The sequence below is a fragment of the Hydra vulgaris genome, chromosome 14 (genome assembly GCF_038396675.1).
Source record: "Hydra vulgaris chromosome 14, alternate assembly HydraT2T_AEP".
Lineage (NCBI taxonomy): Eukaryota > Metazoa > Cnidaria > Hydrozoa > Anthoathecata > Hydridae > Hydra > Hydra vulgaris.
Genome location: NC_088933.1, coordinates 13,752,501 through 13,775,594, shown reverse-complemented (window position 1 = coordinate 13,775,594; position 23,094 = coordinate 13,752,501). Strand labels below are relative to the sequence as shown.

The window sequence follows — 23,094 nt, the reverse complement described above, 5'->3', positions numbered from 1 at the left end:
TTATTACTTTTTAATTGCTTTAAACAGGCAGTCTATCATGAATCTAATCTCTTTACTATGGCAGCTTGGAGCTTGCATTGGCTGGTGAAAACCAAAGCAAAGTTCAGTAGTTTTCTAATTTATTTCAATATTATTGATATTCTTTTTCTCTTCTCAAACATTCGCTACTGACCTTTCATGGAAACTATATATCACTGATGTGTTCCCTTAATAATTTGAAGTTAATGGTTTCATTGTGCAGCAAGAATACAAAAAGAATATTACTTACTAGACAACTGTAAAACCTCAATCGTAAAGTGTGAAGCAAAGTTATTTATTTTATTTGATATAACTATTTTTAAGTCAAGATTATCCATTACTATAGTTTCATCATATTTGTATATATCAGCAACACAATCAACAGCATGTTGCAATTTGTCCAAATAAAGATATCACAACAATTTTGCTATAAAATCTCCCAACCAAATTGTTAACAAAATAAATTGTTTTGTTTTATGAAAGATTTGACCAGTTGTCACCAGGATAGTTATTATTGAACTATGAGTCATAGACTCCATACTGATTTTTATCAATTTCGATGATTTTTTTTCAGAATATTTGCCATGAATAGTTGTCAGAAATTAATATTTTTAAACTTGGCTTCCAGGCTTTCAGTTATTGTTTTTTGGAAACATGAGTCTCTTTTTCATTGATATGAAAAACATATTCATTTAAAGTTCAACGCTCATCCAGAATCAATTGACACAATTTTATTTAGTTAGTTATTAACTGAACAAATTAAAACTAACTGAACAAATAAGTTAGAATTGAAAATCTTAGAAGTAACTTCAACTATATTGATATCCCTCTCAACAAAACATCCACTTCATTACTCAATTAAAATTTGAGCAAAATAAGTTTCCAGATTTGCTTGTAAACGCATTTAGGTTTATATCGTTCTCAAATTTTGTTTTTCAATTCATTTGAAGTATAGTTTGATGTCTTTAATAATGTAGCCATAAATAACCCTCACAACAATGTATTGTTGGTTGTTTTTTCAAGAAATATCTAATAACATACCAAAAAAGCTTCATTAAATAAGTTCCATTAATTAAGTGGATTTCATTAATGAAATGGGTTTCATTAATCAAGGGGGTTTCATTAATCAAGGGGGTTCCATCAATGAAGGGGTTTTTATTAATGAAGTAGGTTTCATTAATCAAGGGGGTTTCCTTAGTCAAGGGTACCATTAATGAAAAGGGTTTTATTATTGAAGTGGGTTTAATTAATCAAAGGGGTTTCATTAATCAAGGTGGTTTCATTAATAGATCATGATAAGAGTAGCTAAAATTTATTTAAAATGTTTATAGTTTCAGACTCGCATAAGTTTTTATAAATTTCATTTAATTTAGATTTGTTTTTAGTTACATTACATTTGTCAACTAAACTAAGAATATGTCAACTGTCTAAAAATGAAATTAAAGTTGACATTTTAAAAATTAAATTTTATCATGCATCTGATATAAGGTATACATGCAAGAAATGTTACTGATGATTACATACTAAAATATTTATTTGTACACACATAGTTAAAAGCATATAGGTTTTTACAAAATTATTATAACTTTTATTTTATTTTTATCTAAATGCTTCAAATTTTGAGTAAAAAAATTAGTGGTTTAATGTGGAATGGGTGTGGTCTGCAAATTGTCAATTTAGAATTCATAAAATAAAATTTAGTGTTATTTTCAATGTTTTTTTCTTTTCAAATAACCTTTTTTTTTCTTTTTAGAAAAAAAGTAAACCAAAGGAAAAAGATACAAAAATCAAAAAAAGAAAAGTTCAAAAACAGGATGTTGTACCTGCTGCAGTAACTGATCCACCTGAAATAAATATTATTGAAATGGATGAAGTCACAGTTGATGTAAGTTTATTGGGTTTTCAATTAATTTTAAAAATTACTTAAAAAGTTAATTTTCAAAAATCAATGCAATTCATAGCTTAGTTTTGTTAAGCTTTTTTTAAACTTTAATCACTATAACTTCTTATGTTCAATTTATTAGCCATGGTCACACTATGATGTTTTATGTGAAGACAAAAATATTAAATTAGTGAGTTGTTTAGGGTATACTTTATTTCATATATTTAATTTAATTTTACTATTGTTTAAAAAAATCTTTTTAGTGTTTATAAGTACAAAGAAATAAATCAGTAGAATTCACTTATCTTTTTTATTTTACATGGTATTTCATCAATAAAGAAACTCTTTATTAATGAAACATTGTGTAAAATTGATAAGTGAGTTCTCTCTCTCTGTATATATATATATATATATATATATATATATATATATATATATATATATATATATATATATATATATATATATATATATATATATATATATGTTGAACGTCGTAATAGCATAAAATAAGTAATTATTTTTAAAAATAACACGATGTTTTTTATTCTTGACATGTTTCGTAAAATTTTATTTACATTTTCAAAAGATTATTTTACAATAATAAAAACTCTGAAATATATAGTAAAAAATAGAAGTCTTTACAGAGAAATATTAACGGACAAAAAATTATACATAATAAACCAATATATTTATTACAAAATAACTCGGTAAATAACCAATTAAAATAACCAACTGTCAAAAAAATATAGATATATATATATATAAATAAACTGACAGTAAAATTAAATAGATAAGTGTATATATATATATATATATATATATATATATATATATATATATATATTTATATATATACACACACACACATATATAATGAAGAATACTTTAAGTTTCATGCCTATATCGCAATAATCAGCCATTAAATACAAATTCAAAAACAAAAAAAACCGCTAAAAATTACAAAATACTGTGTAGTGGGATCTTAACGTCGCTAAGACATACTTGATGGCAACCAAAGAAAAAACAAAATATTAACTAACGACTGGTGTCAAAAAAAGATAAAAGGAACTTATCCTTGTGTCTACATTTTGAAATCAACTCATTTTCGTTTATTTAACAAGTTATCACCTCTATATGTTAAAATAAGAAGTTTTTCGTATAAGCAAAGATTGCAAATTTTTGACGAAGTGTTATAAGGATTGGAATGTTTTACAATTTTCCACTTAATTAAGGGTGTAAATATTTTGTCTTTTATGTCCCAAATTTCTTTAGACAAGTCGGTATCATTTTTACATTTATTAATGTTAAAAGATTTTAGATGGTTAGCACACCGAAATTTAAATGGAGTTTCACATAAGCCAAAATATACTTTTTCTATGTAGTCGGGTTTATTTGGCGACAGGGTGGCTTGATAAACAATGTTCTTCGACAAGCACTGATTGTTCATGGGACAGGTGGATTTGTTGACACAGTTGCATGTTTTTCTTTCATCTTTACCTTGGCTATATAATATCCTGTGATTGTGCGAATTAATGATGGACTTGATGTTTGGCATACACGAATAGCTTTTTTTAATGGTATTTTGATTAAATATCTTACGAAGTTTGTGACCAACCAGAAAGTGCAGGTCTATCATGTTCAAAAAATTACTGCCTATTTTTGTTGCAACATTGGTACTGAAAGGTGGGTTGTACCAGATTATGTTACGCTTGTAATTTTTGAATGGGATCTGTTTTTTATTTAAATGGTAGGCGAATTTGCAGATAAAACCTGGTTTAAATAATGCATCTTGATAAAGAGGAATGGATTGTTTAAAAATACTTTCGTTAGAAGAATTGGTTGACAATCTTAGTTCGATAGTTAGAAGGCTTTTAGTATACTAGGAGGGTGGTTAGAGGCAGCATTTATATAACTGATGGAATTACCAGGCTTGCAGTAAAGTTTGGAAGAACTGTCATTAGGATTTAACATTAAGTCCAGATAATTAACAATTTTAAAATTACAGCTGATGGATATAAGATCATTATTATTAAAAATTTTATAAGATCATTATTATTAAAAATATATATACAGTGTGTGGAAAAAGTTCCTGTACAAAAGTATAATTTAAAAAAATTATCTGTATGGTGTTTTCTTTCAATAAATAGTGTGTTTTTAGTATTCTTTTGTATTCCTTTGTATTCTTTTAATATTTTTTAGTATTATTTTGTTTTAAATTAAAGTGTAATTTGTTTCTTGTCTTGTACAGAAACTTTTGCTGTTTTTGCTGTTTATATTTTTTGTACGGGAACTTTTTCCGCACCCTGTATATATCAAGCCTTTTCAAAAGACAAGTGTAGTTACACGCCGCGCATACATTTCTTTTTTTTTTTTTTGACAACTTGGCCACAGTTTTTTGCTTATATTGATAATTTGTGTATTTTTAAAAAATGAAAAATCAAACTAATTTAAAAAAAAATAAACAAACTATTAACCTGAAAAGAGAAACAAACTTAAAGACTGATAAAATAAATAAAGGATAAACCAGAGAAAATAAAAACATGAAATATATTTTTAATAAATTTCTAATATATTTTTTTAATTTAGAAGCGTCTCAATAAATATTTCAAACTTAGTTAATTTAATTTTAAAGCGTTTCAATTTAAGCTTAAAGCTAGTAGTTTTTCCTATATAGCCACATTAATCTAGTGCATATGTTGATTAGTTGTGGCATTTATAATTTTTTGTTGAACCCTCATTCAATGCCAAAAATTGGCATTGAATGAGGGTTCAAATCCTACTAACTGATAATTTTTTTTAAATATTTATTTGCCTTGTATTTATTTATTTATTTATTGAAAAATATTTATACAGGTAATGCCAAATCAGCATATTAGAAAAGATCAAATTTTCAAATTTTTAAATAATTAAGATTCAAAGAAATTAGGCTTTGATTAAATAACTTTGAAACTTCAGTTTTTTCTAAATTCTTTGTAGTGAAACTACAAGGAATTTAGAAAAATAGTTAAAGTACAAAGAACTTTTAAATCAAAATACAAAAAACTTTTAAATCAAAATAAAAACATATATTAATTTTATGCTTTTATTTTTTCTGGTTTGATTTTTATTTTTTCTGGTTTGATTTTTATTCATTTTATCATTAGCTAAGGCTTATATTTTTTTAGTTGTTTTTTTTTTTTTTAATATTAAATGCGCATTTAGATAAGCCCTGTGATGTCACACTGAAATAGCCTGCTGCCGAGGGCTTCAGTACATACATTGACTATGTTATAGCTTGTTGCTGCAAAGGAGTGCTGCTACATTGACTGTGAGTTTGAAATGGAGCAGAAATCTTTTCTAAAAACTAGTAAGCATATGCTTATCTAAAAATGCATTCATATATATATTTATATGTATATCTATACATATATATATATATATATATGTATATATATATTAATAAGAAAACATCAAGCAATACGAATTCTCTTAATACAAATAATAATTTATTTTGAGAAATTTTCACTGGGTTATGGATACCAGCATCATCAGCTCGTAAAATATTACAAAATTTTTTGAATGTTAAAATTCAATCCGAGAACAATGCTTTCCCAACAGTATTATTACCGTGGATACCTTCACTATCACCAAAGTTAAGGAAAATATTTAGAAAAGTTGGCTATAGAGTAGTTTTTAAATCAAATCCTAATTTAAGAACAATATTAACATGTAAAAACAAATCTAGATTGCCCCTAAACAGCCAGCCTGGTACATATTTAGTTGAATGCATTTGCTCGAAAAAATATGTAGGAGAAACAAAATTACAAATTAAAACAAGGTTTCAACAACACCAAAAAAGTTTAAATGATGGCAAACATCACCAGTCAGCAATTGCAACACATAGCAAGTTTTGCTCTGAAAAAATAAATTGGGAGAAAATTAAAACTCTTAAAGTTGAAACAAAAAAATTCGACTGTAAAGTACGAGAAGCACTCGAAATACAGAGGCACCAATGTTTCCCATCGAATGGTGGAATAAATCTCGATAATGGGCAATTTGTTAAAACTAAATTTTGGACTCCATTTTTTATATTCTTGCGTAACGAAAAAAGAAGCCATTCAACTGCTGACGTCAGTTAAAAAACTTTTAACTGACGTCAGCAGTTTTATAAAACTGTTTTTTAACGTTCAAAAAATTTTGTAATATTTTACAAGCTGATGATGCTGGTATCCATAACCCAGTGAAAATTTCTCAAAATAAATTATTATTTGTATTAAGAGAATTCGTATTTCTTGATGTTTTCTTATTAATATAACATACACTCTTATACACGATGTCTACACTGAAATCATATATATATATATATATATATATATATATATATATATATATATATATATATATATATATATATATATATATATATATATATATATATATATATATATATATATTAGGGCAGGTCGATTTTCCAATTTTTTCGAAAATGTTCATGAATATTTAAGATAAGTGCATTTTAATACCATTAAAATAATATCATTGAAAATTTTAAATTGTATGAGATATATATGTGGAAAAAAATTTTTAAAAAACATAGTCAACCTGAGTCTCAAAGTATTGGAATCATATGTTGATATATATATATATATATATATATATATATATATATATATATATATATATATATATATATATATATATATATATATATATATATATATAGATATAGTAAAAGTCTTAAACTTACTGTTGGTGGTAAAAAAAATAGCACTTAGCTACTCTATGATATCTAACACGGCAACATTAAGTAAGAATTATGTCAAAACGCATTAATTTAATTGAGGAAGCTAATTAAATTTATGGTTTTTTTTATTAAAAAAAACAAAAAGGCAAATTAAAAAATTAGAATGTTTTTATTTTTATTTTTTACTGTGAATCATCCGCGCAGTGTTGCTACATCGGCTATCTTATAGCTACTATACAAGTTAATTTTGTTATTTGTTAATGTTACTATTTGACAAATTGTTTCAAGAAAATGTATTGCCTAATTCATGGTAGGCTGGAAACATAACACTGTTGTTTAAAAATATTTATAATCACAGGCGTTTTAAAAAAGCATTTTAAGAAATTAAAGCATAAAATATATTAGTACAATACCAAACAAAATCACCAGGAATAAAAATGTAAATAAATGTTTTTTCTTCTAGATGTATGATGTACAAACCAATAGATCTCATCGCAATCAAGTTGTTGCTTCCATTATATTTAAGTAATTGTTTTTTATTTTTAATATCATTAATTTCATAAATTTTTATAAATTGAATAAAGCTCCATAACGTTATTTGCAGGTTGTTAATGAATCAAGATAATCTGGGAGTGAATATATTAACTATTATAATATAGTAGATTAAATTTTATTTAATCATAATTAAGCAGATGCTGTTCTAAATGTAAAACAGTCACTTATTGCAACCTTCAATTGCCTTTTTTTTAACCATAAAAAAATCTGTTAATGGTAGCTGCTAGACCATGGCTTATCATCTGCATATTAAAATGGACAGCATGACATTGTCAACATATAGTATTAGGGGTAAAAACGGACAGCATGACATTGTCAACATATAACATCAGGGGGAGGGGGGGGAATAAATTATAATTAGTTGTATCAATTTTCATATTCATTTAAAAATGAAAAGGTTTTTAAGTATCTTAAAAAGTTATTAGGTAACAGAAATCAAATAATAGCAAAAAAAAATCTTAAAATTGAGTATTAAAAACAATATTGTGAATTTTTTTAATAGATAAAGGTAAAAAAATCAGGAATAAAGGAAATCTCTGGAGAAGAAGAGAAATTTCTAAAATTAATGGAAATTATTTCTCATAGTTTTATCCTTAAATTGAACTTTCTAATATTATGTCTATTTTGCAGGTTACTCAAGAGTTGATCATTTCATATGTAACTTGATAAAATTAATTAGACTCAAATAAATCAAACCTATTTCATATCTGGCATCAGGAATTTGAATGCAAAAAACAATATTTGAAATATATATTAAATATATAAACACATTTTTTCATCCATTCAGTCTTTTTTTTAAACATTATATCCTGCCAGGTGTACCAATTTATACAATAGTTCATTATTCAAATTAAATTAAATTTTTTTGATAACCAGGCAAGTTTTGCCAACTTTATTGAGAACTAGAAACTTTTTTTATCTTCAATGATGTTTGAAAATGAAGATCATCTTTAACTGTAATTAATGATTGTAACACCACTTAATGATGCAGTCGTTTCAGTGTGAAAAATATGTTTTAATGATATAGTTATTAAATAACAATATGATGTATTATTTATTTTGATTTGCTACTTTAAAACAATAATAAAAAATGATTGGTTGATAAAAGGTTTTTTTTAACACATATTTTTATTTACAGTAATACTTTTAATTAGTTGATCTTTTTTTAACATCTAGCCAGATCTACCTATTTATACAATAGGTAGTTAACATTTTTAACAAATTAAATTAAAGACCTCAACAATTTTTTTTCCAATATCAAGTTCCTTATTAAAATGCAAAGAAAAGTTATATAGTATTTTTATGTTACAAATCTAAAAGAAAGGAAATCTAAATGTTTTGAAATGTTTTTTTTTTTAATTACAAACTGTTCTGAAATTGTAACTGATTATGGAATGTTTTCTAAATACATGGAAGTTTATAAAATGTGGTAGTGGTTATATGCTTGCTTTGTAAACCAAAGATACATAGTTAAAAACCTTATCACATTCCTAGTTGTACAGCATTCCACTTTTTTCTTAAGCATTGACCTTGATCGTCAATTGTTCATGTTTTGGATAAAATTCATAAAATAAAAGCTTTGAGAGAGGTTATTTAAAAAATGAGCTTCCTTGACTATAGTAGACTATAGACTTGATGCTTCGGCTTGGCTCTTTTAGCCTGGTATTAAGGAGATTGGTTGTGATAAAGTAGTAAAACATTTATGTTGTTCTTAGAAACTTAACATCGCATTACATTAAAAAGATGGAATTCAATGTCATTGATTCGCTGAACATGAAACTTGTTCGTCAGGTTGGTTAATTTTTTTTATGATTTTACAGATCAGAATTTTGTCTGGTTTTTATTGCATTTATATTAATATTTCAAATCATCTACTTTTTCTTTATCAACATTATTTATTTTATAATTTTATAGTTTAATGGTATATTAAAACTTATATTTAATATTTATTTTAATCTATTTAAGCTTAGAACAAGTTAAAGTATTTTTATTTGTTGAGAATTTTTATCTCTGTTAGTTATCTATAGTATTAATACTAGTTTTTATTTATAATAGTATGGTATCTATTTTTTATGGTATTGGAATTTTGACCATCATAGAATAGAAAACTTATTTTTATTTTCTTAATCAATTCTTTGAAAACTGACATTCAAACTGAAATGATAATCAATGATTTGATCACTATCAACATTTTAAATTCAAAAGCCTAACAAGTTATTAGAATGATTTTTTATTATTGCAAGTTATCAATTTAGTTTGCAAAGTATTTTTACAAGTAATTCTATTAAATGAATCATTAATAATAAACATTAAGTGAAAATTATTTGGTAAAGATTAAATTAGTTATTGAAAAAAGGTATAATATAAATACTAACATTGAAAAAGATAAAAAAAATTTTAAGCCAATTAGAATTACAAACAAATACAAAAGTTTTGAATCTTTATTAACAAACTTCTAATATTTCATTTTGGGTCTAATCTCTAAAATCTTATGCAGATCTAAAATTTAATCTTATCTTATCTAAGATCTTATGCAGATCTAAGATGCTTTCTAAGATTTTATGCAGATCTCATTCTGCTGCTGACATAATAACCATTATAACAAAAAAGGCTCTATTGTGCATCAGCGGTGGAAGCGTTGAGTTAGGAAGGACTATAGATTTCTCATGAAAACTGCATATATACAATCTATTAGAAATTCTGCAAAGGTTTTTTCTCTTTATTGTGCTTGCTTTTCTCTACCTCTATAAATCTCTCATTTCTCCTGTATAAAATACTGTTATCATATTTCATTTAAGAAGAAATTGGCAGCTAAATTGGCTTGTTCTTGCTTCCAAGCCTGGTTTTCTGTTTCATTGTCATAAGAAATATAAGCATCTCTTTCTCTTTTCTACAATATATAACCATGGTCAATGGTTTCATTTACCAAAACTCAATCTTGCATGACTTTTCATTCAGTTAAGTTGCATTCTTTTACTGTAACTGTTCCTTTATGCTCAAAAAACTTTTAATCGTCTACTTTTTTTTTTCCCTCATACATGCTTTGGAATTCTTTCCCATCTTGATGTTTTCCTGATAATTTACATTCTTTTCATTGACTCATAGAATTTTTACATTAATTCTTTACATTGACTCATACAATTTTTACATAAATTCTTTTTATTGACTAATACAGTTTTTACTTACACTCTTTTCATTGACTCATACATTCTTTTCATTCACGTTTCAACTGCTTTCTTGTTTTTCAACTTGCTTCTTTGTTTTCTTCGTGACTCTAAACTAGTGGTTGTTTGCAGCCTTGTTGGACGTGAGTTTGTTTTTAAAAAAAGGTTAAAACAGATTTAGTTACAAATAAAAAAATAAAAATTAAGAAAAAAAAGAAAAAGAAATCAACTTAGTTACAAATGATCAAACTAATAAAGTCCTTATAAAGTGTACAATATCCAAAGTTTTTAACAACAAGTATCGAACTTGAGCATAAAGCATTTAGTTTTATAATATTTTCTGAGTTCTTAAATTAATTTGATTGGTTATAAAAAGTAAATTTTTTTTTTTTCCTGTTATAAATGGTGGGATGTTTTCATGCAATTTTCTTTTACCTTTACTGAATTTTGAATATGAATTTGAATTGAATATGAATGAGTTTGTTTATGGATTACTATTATTATTATTATTATTATTATTATTATTATTATTATTATTATTATTATTATTATTATTATTATTATTATTATTATTATTATGCTTCATGGTATATTGTTCTATTTTAGACAATTAAAGCAAAGAATATAATTTTGAAGCTTTGAAAAATTTTCATGTACTTTTTTTTTAATATATTAAATTCTAGTTACATTATTTTATTATTATTTTTTTATTTCATATAGTCTAATACTTTTTATTTTGCTTTGTGTGTGTGTGTGTGTGTGTGTGTGTGTGTGTGTGTGTGTGTGTGTGTGTGTGTGTGTGTGTGTGTGTGTGTGTGTGTGTGTGTGTGTGAAAGATAAATCAATAATTAATTAAAAAATCATGATGATGTGTATTAAAAAGTTATTGAAATTTTATTAATTGAGAAAAATCATTTATTGAGCATATATTAAAACCTGTGTTCTACTTAGAGTTTTAGCACAAACCTTCACTGATAAATTAGTATTAGTTCATGATAACCAGGTGCTGAAATACATTTTCCCTAGTGGGTTGCTCTATTTAAAGATGATTGAGAAAGAGTCTTGAAAATGATCCTCTATTAGCGCAATCTCAAACTATGGATACAAGTTGTTTTTTTGTTTTTTTTGCAAGGGGTTACTATTTAAGTTGGAAGTCACCAGAAAAAAAGAAGAAACAGTTAGCAGAAGACTTAAAAAGCAATAAATTGTATGAGTTAAGAAAACATAAAGGTGAGAGAATTTCAAAGAATTGATGCATAAGGGATAAAACTAGAATACTAAATATAAGTTTTTTGAAGCATGAAGGAACAGAAAAAAAATTAAACAAGTATTTATTGGCAAGTGAAAATTAACCATTGTTAGTGAAAACTTATGTAACACATGAAATAATTCGAACCTAGACATCTGTTTTGAAATCAAGGAAGTTATTCACAGTTCATTTATAAGGAGAAAACTAGATCCACATTGGATACCCCATGAATTATTGAAACAAATTTGAAAGGCATTTAAGGAAAATTTAGCCCTATTCAAAAACCGCTCATGGAGACTGTGATATTATTATAGGGGATGAGTTGTGGTTTTATTTGATACAAGCTAGACTCAATTTGTCCAATATTAGTTAGGTAAGTAAAAGTAAAAAATTCAAGAACTGTAGTAAAATGCTTTGTAACAATCTATCTAACAAGAAGATGCACAACATTTGGCAGATGATCAACATTTTGATTTGAAAAACATTTTCTACATATTCTTCAAAACAACATGTTGTTTACTTAAGTTTTGTTAAAAAACTTCAAAACTTTAAATCCCTTTATTCTCATGATAACCCTAAACTCTCAATGTTACTCAAACCATCTTAATCAAGTCAGAATCACAATAATCTGCCACCCACCATACTTGCAGATTTAGCTCCCACCCACCATACTTGCCGACTTAGCTCTATCCCATACTTGCAGACTTAGCTCTATCCAATTTTTGGATATTCATCTCAATCGAAAAAAAATATTATTGAATATGTTAAGAATGAATGTTAGAAAATTCATTTTATACTTTTATATTATGTTTTACAATATAGCTATTTTCGTATCTAATTACATATATAACTAATACTTTAAAAAAAGGTATCTAAGCAAAAATGCCATGCTAAGTGAAAAAGCAGTTCGTCTAAGCAAAATGTTGGGAAATTTACTAAACAGGTTTAGACATATTACTAATCCGTTTTGAAAATAAGCGTTTAAATGTTTTGAAAATAAGCAAAATAACTCCATGTCACTTATTTGCTACTTATTAGGATTTACTATTACAAAAAGATTTACTGTATTTTTGCTTCTAGTTTCACAAAAATTATGGACTATTTATTTTCTTAATTTCAGCTCATTTTCAATGTTAAATATTAGATATACTGCAAAAATAGTACAAAACCAATGTGGTTTTGTACTATTTTCGCAGGAAAAGATAATTATATTTTTTAATTTGTTATTAGATGGGTGCATCATCTCGTGATCCTGTAGAAGTTCCTTTTATACTATTGCCTAGTAAGTAACCATGTTAAAGTAAGTAACCATATTAAGTTGTTATATGAATATGGTGATATGTTCATTGATGTATTGATGGTATATCTAAAATAAAAAAGATGTCTTTAGAGATTAAGAAGTTAGCAAGATTATATGTTAATTTTAAGAGTTGGTATATGTGTATGATATATTGCTTAAAGATCAATTAAATTTATCGTATTAACTATTTTCTAGTATTAAGTTTCTCTTTTTTTAACACTTTTATAATGTTCAATTTAGAAAAAGTAAAATTTAACTTTAATTTAAAAAAAATTTTTTTTTTTAATATTTGATGATTTATTAACATTTTTTTTTAAATGAATTTCAAAATAATAACACATCTTCCCAATAGATTGGTAATATTGATGTATAACATTCATGTTTATTCAATGTTGAGTTGCACACTTCAAAGTCAGATTGGGTTTTTTAATGTTAGTGTTGTTTTAATTCCAATAAAAAATTTTTCTTATTTTCATGTGTGATCTTTTCATAGTGTGACATTTTTTTATTATCATTTGAAAGCCTTTTTTCTTAATTAAGTATTTTGTCTTAGTATTGTTTGAAAGCATTTTCCCTAAAAATAAAGTTTGGTTTTCAGTTGGTTTTATAAAATTTAATTTCACTGAAAGATAAAATTTTTTTTTTCTTTTTATTGATTTGCTGTCTAATTTTTTATTGTTTGTATGACAATAGTAAATGGTAGAAATTTTTCCATGTTTAGTATTGGAATATTTTATATATTTTGGGCTACATAAGTTTAACAACTTTTTGTTATTAAAACTGTATTTTTTAAAGCTATTAACCATGGCTTTAATTTTTTGTTGTTAAATTATTTAATAGCATCATTTTAAATTTAAACAAATAAATTATAATTATAGCAATAATCTTTTAAAATCAACTTAAGTGCATAGACCTATAAGAAAAACTTAGCTATAAATTATTTGTTACATACCAAGTGCTGAAGGTGAATGAAATTCTAATGTTTTGAAAATATTTTCAACTTTAGACATGACAAATGAAGGTCAGTTTGCATTTAACGTTGACAGCATTGTAATGGCACAATGGTTAAGAGGAACACTTACTTACATTACCAATGTAATTATCTTAGTTTTAGTTTTCAAAAAAAAAAAAATTTTTTAATGAATTAATTCTTGTATATAGGATGGAGAATCAAGTACCAGTGAAAAACTAGATTTCAAAATAAATTTTCCAGTTTCCATACACATCCAACAACAGCATATATCCAGGTATATCTCTAACTTGAGTTAAAAATTATATATTGAATACATACCTACATACATACATACATACATACATACATACCTACATACATACATACATACATACATACATACATACATACATACATACATACATACATACATACATACATACATACATACATACATACATACCTACATACATACATACATACATACATACATACATACATACATACATACATACATACATACATACATACATACATACATACATACATACTAGAGTTGGGCTTTTACAAGCTTTTTAATTTATTGGTAAATTGGTAAAAAAAAAAAAAAAAAAAAAGGTAAATTAAAAAAATATAATTTCTTTTTAAATGATAATATATTTTGATTCATAATTGATAATGGAGCGTAATAAATAAAAGACTAAAAAACAGCAGTTTTATAATTTATTTATTTTTAACAAAAAAAAAAGGGTTTTCAGAAGGCCCTTTTTTTGATAAAAAAAAGTGTAAAGTGTTTTTTTTGTTAAAGAAGTATTAAGCAGATCATCGCTTATTCTAAATCAAATTTCTGTAAAAAAAAGTTTAACACCTGAAAATGCTCCGATTTAATATTCGTTGAAGGGAAAATTTTAGATTTAATACTTGTTGAGAAGAAAATGCTCTACTTTAATACATATTTGAAATAATTCTCATCATTGGAGTTATGCTTCTGCTTTTTTTTTTAATTTATGATTGCAGTTAAATTGCTGGCATCTTTCCTGCAAAGTGCTTCTGCTGTCAATTTGATTGGTTCAAGAGCACTAACAATGTCAGTCAAAATGTTCAACTCTTCTTCAGTGCAATTGAGGTTTAGAGATATATCAACCAGAATGATTCCAATTTGATGATTGATTTTAAGAAACTGCTAAATCAACAAGTCTAAAATAATAGCAATTTCTTTGCTATGCAGTTTTTTAACTTCTTTTGGAGCAATCGCTTTTATACTGGAGATTTCAGGAATAACTTGACAATTTTTTGAACTTTCTTGATAATAGACTTTTATCCTTGTTAATGCAATACTTTCATTGATTTCATTATCAATGAGTCTGAAATTTTCTTCATTGTCATTATTGCTTTTTTTTGTTATCACTGACAACTTTGTTTCTCCACGCAGCAGCCTTGTTTGGCAAGGTTCGTGTTTTGGAGTTGTAGAGTTGAGAGAAGGTTTTAACCACAATTAAGTAACCTCCTCATCTATAGTGGCCTTCTTGGATCTGGGGAGGAAAATTTACAAAAAAAAAAAAAAAAAAAAAAGACTCCTCAGTGGCATTTTTCTTGTCAAAAATGTGTTTGATTCTTAAACTATGGTTAAAAAAACATATATTTTTCTTGTACAAAACCTCATGAACAGCCAGATAAACTCCATGGGTGAATGGTGTAACTCCATGGGTGTAGCAAGTTTCATGATTGGTGGTAACAATTATTCCAAACTCATTTAAGTTCCATCAGTGATAGAAAAAACAATACAATCAGCAAAATTCAATTTTTGGACTAACACATATTTCTACCAGAAATATGTATTAGTCCAAGATTCAATTAGAATTGAATCTTGGACTAACACATGTCCTTGGAATGAAAAACAGAATAGAAATATTCTGTTTTTCATTCCATTAAATGAAAAAACATTTTCTACTCAACAATAATGATCTTAGTTAATCTTTTAGCTTGTTTTTAACACTTGCATAGTTTTTTACCAACTAAATTGCTTGTTTGTGATTTTTTAGAAAATCATTATTTTATTATTAGTAGAATAGAATTAAAAAAAAAAAGATTGAGAAATAAAAAAAGTTATAAGCTTTGTGCTGGCAGGGTCAGTACTACTACTAAGGCTAAGCTATTCAGAGTGGTGAACGTTATTTTCACCAATAACAACAATTTTGGCTGAGGGATAAAGAAAAAGAGCTCAGTTAATTCAATCAGAAATAACATTGAAAAGAATGCAGTCTTGAGGAGAAAGAGAACAATAAAGAGCAAAGAGAAAGGGAATAAGGCAAAAAGGTGCAAAGTGGAAACACATAAAAGAATCATCAGCAGATTCAAACCTGGTTTTACAACATCAAACATTTTTCTGTCATTGCTGACTGGATGAATGTCACCAAATATTGAAGCTGCAACATTTGAGACTCTGATTGACTCATTTTGAAAAAAAATATGAAATTTTGGGTAAATGTAATGCATTTTAGTGAAGCTGCATCAAGCAATGAATGCCTTAAAAGTAAAAAGGAATTAAAAATTAAATCAATGTATGTACTGAAGCCCCTGCAGCTCCCATATATCATTATGATGTTATTAATGACATTTTAAACAAGGCTAAGTACACAACTATGTGAGTGTGTGTATATATATATATATATATATATATATTTATTTATTTATTTATATATATATATATATATATATATTTATTTATTTATTTATTTATTTATTTATATATATATATATATATATATATATATATATATATATATATATATATATATATATATATATATATATTTAAACAACTTTAAAAAGTATTCTACACAATAGAGTGCTCAATGTTCTTAAAAGAACAGAGCAATTAGTAGTAGCAATTAGTAGTAGAAAATCACTTAACAAAAAATAATTTTTGTTAAGTGATTTTCTACTACTAATATATATATATATATATATATATATATATATATATATATATATATATATATATATATATATATATATATATATATATATATATATATATATATATATATATATATATATATGATATTTATGTCAGGTTGGATAGAACTGCAATAATTTTATGTTTTTCTTAAAATTTGATTCCAAAGGAAAACAAATAAATTTATAACTCTTTTTAACTCATTGTAAAACTAACTCTATTAAACAAAATTAACTATATTACAATTTTTCTGTCCAAAATAAATGTGACAAAAGTAGAAACATCTAAGTTTTTATTATGAAATATAATATTTTGACAATAACTATTTATTAAAAATGATTTTTATTTAAAATGTTTTGTTAAAGTTATTAAAAAGAAGCATTTTAAACTATATTTTTTATTTTTAGAAAAAGTAAAATTAATAATAATGGTTTATCATCAAAATTATTCATTGAACATCATTTGTGATTAAAAAAGGGCCTAACCTACAAGCAATGTGCTGAAAAATATCAAGTATCTATAAGTGGTGTTAGAAAGATGTGTATAAAATATGAAACAACTAGTTCTGTTGAAAATCATATATATATATATATATATATATATATATATATATATATATATATATATATATATATATATATATATATATATATATATATATATATATATATATATATATATATATATATATATATATGTATATATATATATATATATATATATATATATATATATATATATATATATATATATGTATATATATATATATATATATATGTATATATATATATATATATATATATATATATATATATATATATATATATATATATATATATATATATATATATATTCGAGGGATAGCAACAACAAAAATTAAACAATAACCACCAGACAAATTGTTGAAAACCTTAAATTAAATGTTTCCAGTCGAACTGTACAGAGAAGACCTAATTTAAGTGGTTTAATAAACCATCTTCAAAAAAAGTAAACCCTTCATTACTGTTTTAAACAAAAAAAAATGTTGACATTTTTGACATTTTTGAACTCAGTGTTTTGGTCTGATAAATTTCAAATAATTTGCTTCAAAAAATGAAAAAAAGTTTGGCACAGACCTTGTGATGTACACTAAGATAGAAATTTTAAAAAACTGTAAAACATGGAGGTGACTCACTTATGGTTTAGGATGCTTTAAATGATGTGGGAAGGCTGGTGAATGTTGAAGGTATAATGACAGGACAATTGTATTTTGATTTGCTTTCAAAAATTTGTGTCAATTCGCAAAAGAATTGAATTCAGATAGTAAATTCTTTTTTCAACAAGTAAAAAGATGTTACTATCTGAATTCAAATTGGGCTTTGTTGAAAACAAAACTTTGACAAACTTTGTTTTCAACAAAGCCCAGACCTCTACTCTATTTTAAAATCTAAAGTACCTCCTTCAAAATGACCAAATAGAAAAGAATTAGTGAGGTTCTTAGTAAAAGTTGGAGTTCAATTGGTGCTGACGTCACGTCAAAGCTTGTAAAAAGCATGCCAAGACGTTTAGAAGCAGTCATAAAAGCAAGAGGTGGTGCAACAATGTACTAAAATGAAAATCAAATATGATATTCTTGCATTTGTAATAATAGTTATTGACAAAACATACTTCATAATAAAAACTTTGATATTTCTTACTTTTGTCACATTTATATTGGATAGAAAAATTGTAAGACAGCTAATTTTATTTAATAGACTTACTTTTGTAATGAGTTTAAATGAGTTATAAATAAAGTTTTTCTTTGGGATCAAGTTTGAAAAAAAAATTATAATATTGCAGTTTTATAGATCCTGATATAAATAATTTTGATTTTGTTGTTTGAGTTTTGATTTTATCAACAATGTTACTTAACATTTGTATAATTAATTTATATTTATAAAATCTCTATACCTTAAGCATTGACTTCACAAACCTGTTAGCAAGTGGAGAGCTAAATCAAAAACAATCGATTAAGGTAATTTTTATTATTTAGTTTTACTTTAAACAATGTTTTTGTTGAGATGATTGTTAATTTTAATTTTGGTTGAAATAAATGAATTTAAATTTATTTAATAAAAATTATATAAAGTTAAAAAAAATTGATAAAAAAAATCTATAAAGATATTTGAACAAAAGTTGTGATAGCCAGGTGAATAAAAAGCAAATAAAAATAAAAAGCTCACAAGCTTTTGGTAAAAGTAAAAGCTAAAAAGCAAAAATGCTCATAGAAAAAGCAATTGTTCAAAAAGATAAAGAGTAAAGTTTTGCTTTTACTTATTAGCAATTTTACTATTTTGTGACAATGAAAAAGTACTGAGAGAACTTGAGGAGATGTTGGAAGCTTCATCCCGAAAATATTTGGAGAAACGGACCCTACAAGAAAAATGTCAGTAGATGTTTGTTTCTCAATTAAAGTAAACATTTACTCCTAAGCTTCCGTTTAGGATTAAATGCTTTATGCTGCCACTACCAATAGAAATTGGTTGTTTTTATTTTTTCATTTAAAAATGGCTGCTTTTAGTGTAAAATAAACTGATAATAATAAATAAAATGAAAACAATGATAATAAATGCAAAGATAAAATATATACGCCAGTGTATATATGTGTGTATATATATACATATATATGCATATATGTATATATATATATATCTATGTATATATATATATATATATATATACATATACATATATATGTATATATATGTATATATATATATGTATATGTATATATATATATATATATATATATATATATATATATATATATATATACACACACACACAGTATCGGACAAAACGAGTGCAACCAAATAATGCTAATTTAGTTTCTTTATATAAAAGTGCTGCATTTTTTCAATTTAGAGAAATAACTATGTAACTGTTTAGAGACAAAGTTCTTCAAGTTTTATTCATCACAAAGTTCATTATTTGTACACGAAAATTAATAAATTAATCATAAGTATTAAAAAAAGTTGATTTCCTTCTGGACAAAATAAGTGCAACACGACAAAATGTTGACCAAGCTGTATTTCGCTATCAATATTTCGTGGCGAATCCTTTGTTGTCGATCACAGCCTTGCATCTTCGAGGCATAGATTCGATCAGGTGATCAATGAAACTTTGTGGAATCGCTGCCCAGGCCTTTTGGATTTGTTCAAACAGTTGATCCTTATTACGAACACCTTCACAATTAATTCTGTGGTTGACGATCTCCCACAGGTTCTCGATAGGGTTGAGATCCGGAGATTGAGGTGGCCAATCCATCACCAATAGGTGGTTGTCTCGAAACCACTGCTTAACTACTTTTGCAGTGTGTTTCGGATCGTTGTCTTGCTGAAAAACACATTTTATTGGCATATTCCATTCAGCATGAGGTAACATAACATCTTTCAGGATATTTTTATACATGAAACGGTCCATTCCATCGTTTCGATGTATTGGACCTAGATCGTTAGCAGAAAAACACCCCCAGACCATTACATTGCCTCCACCATGCTTTACAGTCTTATGGCAGTAACGTAAATCAAGGCGTTTTCCGGCCAGTCGACGTACACGGAAAATGCCATCGCTCCCAATGATGTTGAACTTCGATTCATCACTGAACAGGACAGTTCGCCATTTCTGCACATTCCAGTCAATATGAGATGTAGCAAACAGGAGTCTTTCTTCTGGTTTTCTGGTGAAATCAGCGGTTTCTTTGCAGGGCGTCGAGAAAACAATCCGGCTTCAACAGCACGTCGTCTGATTGTTCGATCCGATACAGGCAGCTCTAATTGCTTTTGTATCTCGACTGATGATATCCAGGGATGCTTCTTGACGGATCTGACGATCATAGAATCCTCTCTAGAAGTGGTGGAACGTGGTCTTCCACCTTTGTTATCTGCTGCCAACTTCCCGGTAGAACGATATTTGGAACATAGTCTTGATACGGTCCATTTTTTCACGCGATATTTATCACAAATACTTTTTTGTGACATTCCACTTACGTAATCGCAAATAATTTTCTTTCTTAGTTCCAATCCAAGACTGTCGGGAGCCATTTTTGCACTTGAAGTCATAAAAATAATAAAAATAAATAATCACGTTTCTCAAGGCTTACCGTGTTACATTTACCTTGTGATGATACAATAATGGTCTGTGGAACACAACGTCTTGGTTGGATGTGGACTGTATTGATGTAATAAAACACTTGTTGTATTTCACTTCTTGTATTGATATTCTTCGATAAAACACTATGATAAAACTCACTTCGATAAACTGTCTTGATAATACTGACTGATTGACTTCCATATAATGACTGAATTACATGTCGATTTACATGTCTCTTATATAGTAAAATGAACCTGTGTGAACCTGTTCTGGAAGATTCTAGATGCTTCTTTTCGATGCTTCCGGAAGCTTCTGGATGTGTCTGGATGCTTCTGAATGTTTCTGGATACTTCTGGATGCTACTGGATGCTTCCAGATGCTTCTTCTGGAAACTTCTGGAAGATTCTGCATGCTTCTGGAAACTTCTGGATACTTTCTTTAATTATTAAAAAACTTTCGTGATGTTGACACGGATCAGACTTAAGAAACAAACCAAAAAAGTTGCACTTGTTTTGTCCGCTGCAAAATGGCACTTGTCAACAAAATTCTGCCTGTGTGCTGTCACCTGTCAGCTGATTGCTCATGTCATGGCATGCTATGACTCCAGACTCCTGAACTGTTTGCTGTGGTAGTATAGTTCATTTTGTTTTTAAGACATGTAAAATTAGGAACACTTTTTAGCATTGTTCGATGTTGATTGCAAATGTTTTGTCCAATACTGTATATATACATATACATGTATATGTAAATATATATATATATAAATATATATATATATATATATTAGTGTTGTCAAAAGACCCGGTACTTCGGTACCAAGTCGGTACTAAAAAAATGTAAACGTCACGGTACCAAGTTTTCTTAAGTACCGGTAGTACCGAAGACCCGTTCAAACCCGATTCCTTGATGCGCATGCGTGCAGTAGCGCGTCCTCTTTATTAAACTGCTGAGAAATGGCGACTGGTGGTGCAGCTGATGTGGTAGCTCTAAATCCACTTGTTGAGAAAAAAGGAGGAAAGAGCCATGTGTGGAAATATTTTGGATTTGCGGCTGATGACAAGGGGAATATCATTGATAATCAAAAACCCATTTGCAAACGATGTCGCCGAAGTTTTCACTCAAAAGGAGGAAACACATCGAACTTAATAAAACACCTCAAAGACTGACACCCGGATCTGATGAAAGAGTTCAAGCAGGTAAGTTTCAAACTAATTTCAGATATAGAGCTTATGTTATGAATTTTATATCATATTTTAATTTGAATGTCTGAACCAGTCGGGTAGAAATAAACAGCCAAAAATAAGTCTTACAGAAAGATTAAAATAACAATAATAAGCTTAAAAATTAAATTTAAAAAATATATACTTTTTTTACGTTTTTTTACAACCTATTGTTAAGACTTTTCTTTTAATAAGTATTTCTTATAAAAAGTAATTTGTAAAAAGTCATTTGTAAAAAGTCTTTTCAAAAAAAGATTTTGTAAAAAGTCTCTTGTAAAAAGTTGTTTGTAAAAAGTTGTTTTTAAAAAGTCGCTCATAAAAAGTCGTTTGTAAAAAGTCGTTTGTAAAAAGTTATTTGTAAAAAGTCTTTTGTAAAAAAGATTTTGACGTCTTTAATAGAATGACTTTACAGAGAAAATAAAATCGGTGACTTCAAAAGCGAAATGTAACTTTTTAATTGACTTCTAATTAAAACGTTTAAGCATTAAAAGTTTTGAACAACGTTCAATGTTTTGAATAAAGTCGTTGTTGTTAATAAAATTAATATTAAAAATAGTTCTAAACGATTTAAATTAATAAAAAAAATTATAATTTAGTAAAAGATAATATAAATATATATTTTTGCTGATTCTTTCCTTCTTCAAAAAAATAAATAAAAAAATTCCAAAAAAATAAAAAATATTTATCGAAGAAAACGTTTTAGCGAATAAAGTTTTATGTATAGTTTTTTCGATTAAAGTATTAAAGGTTTTTATCGCATTATAAAAATGGAAATAAAATTAGTTATAGAAATAGTTTTAAATTTATTATAAAAAATACATACTTATAAAATAAATAAAACTACATATATTATATTTAATTATTTGGAAAATCCTTCTAATCCTTTACTTTTTTACTTCCATGGTGCTACTAATAGAAATTATGTAATTACCTACCGTGTAAAGGATTAAACAATTTTA

The 23,094-nt window shown here is 26.2% G+C and overlaps 1 protein-coding gene across 4 annotated transcripts in view; it reads left to right on the top strand.

The window, feature by feature from the left end:
• LOC100204404 (AP-3 complex subunit delta-1) overlaps nt 1-23,094 on the top strand; it is a 78,699-nt gene that overhangs the window by 45,456 nt on the left and 10,149 nt on the right. For all 4 annotated transcript variants that reach the window (XM_065818308.1, XM_065818310.1, XM_065818311.1 and 1 more), the window contains 8 exons: nt 1,772-1,903; nt 2,043-2,090; nt 7,090-7,151; nt 8,897-8,972; nt 12,825-12,876; nt 13,901-13,989; nt 14,056-14,141; nt 18,741-18,798. In XM_065818308.1, coding sequence (XP_065674380.1) covers nt 1,772-1,903; nt 2,043-2,090; nt 7,090-7,151; nt 8,897-8,972; nt 12,825-12,876; nt 13,901-13,989; nt 14,056-14,141; nt 18,741-18,798 — 603 coding nt within the window. The remainder of the gene's footprint in view (nt 1-1,771; nt 1,904-2,042; nt 2,091-7,089; nt 7,152-8,896; nt 8,973-12,824; nt 12,877-13,900; nt 13,990-14,055; nt 14,142-18,740; nt 18,799-23,094) is intronic.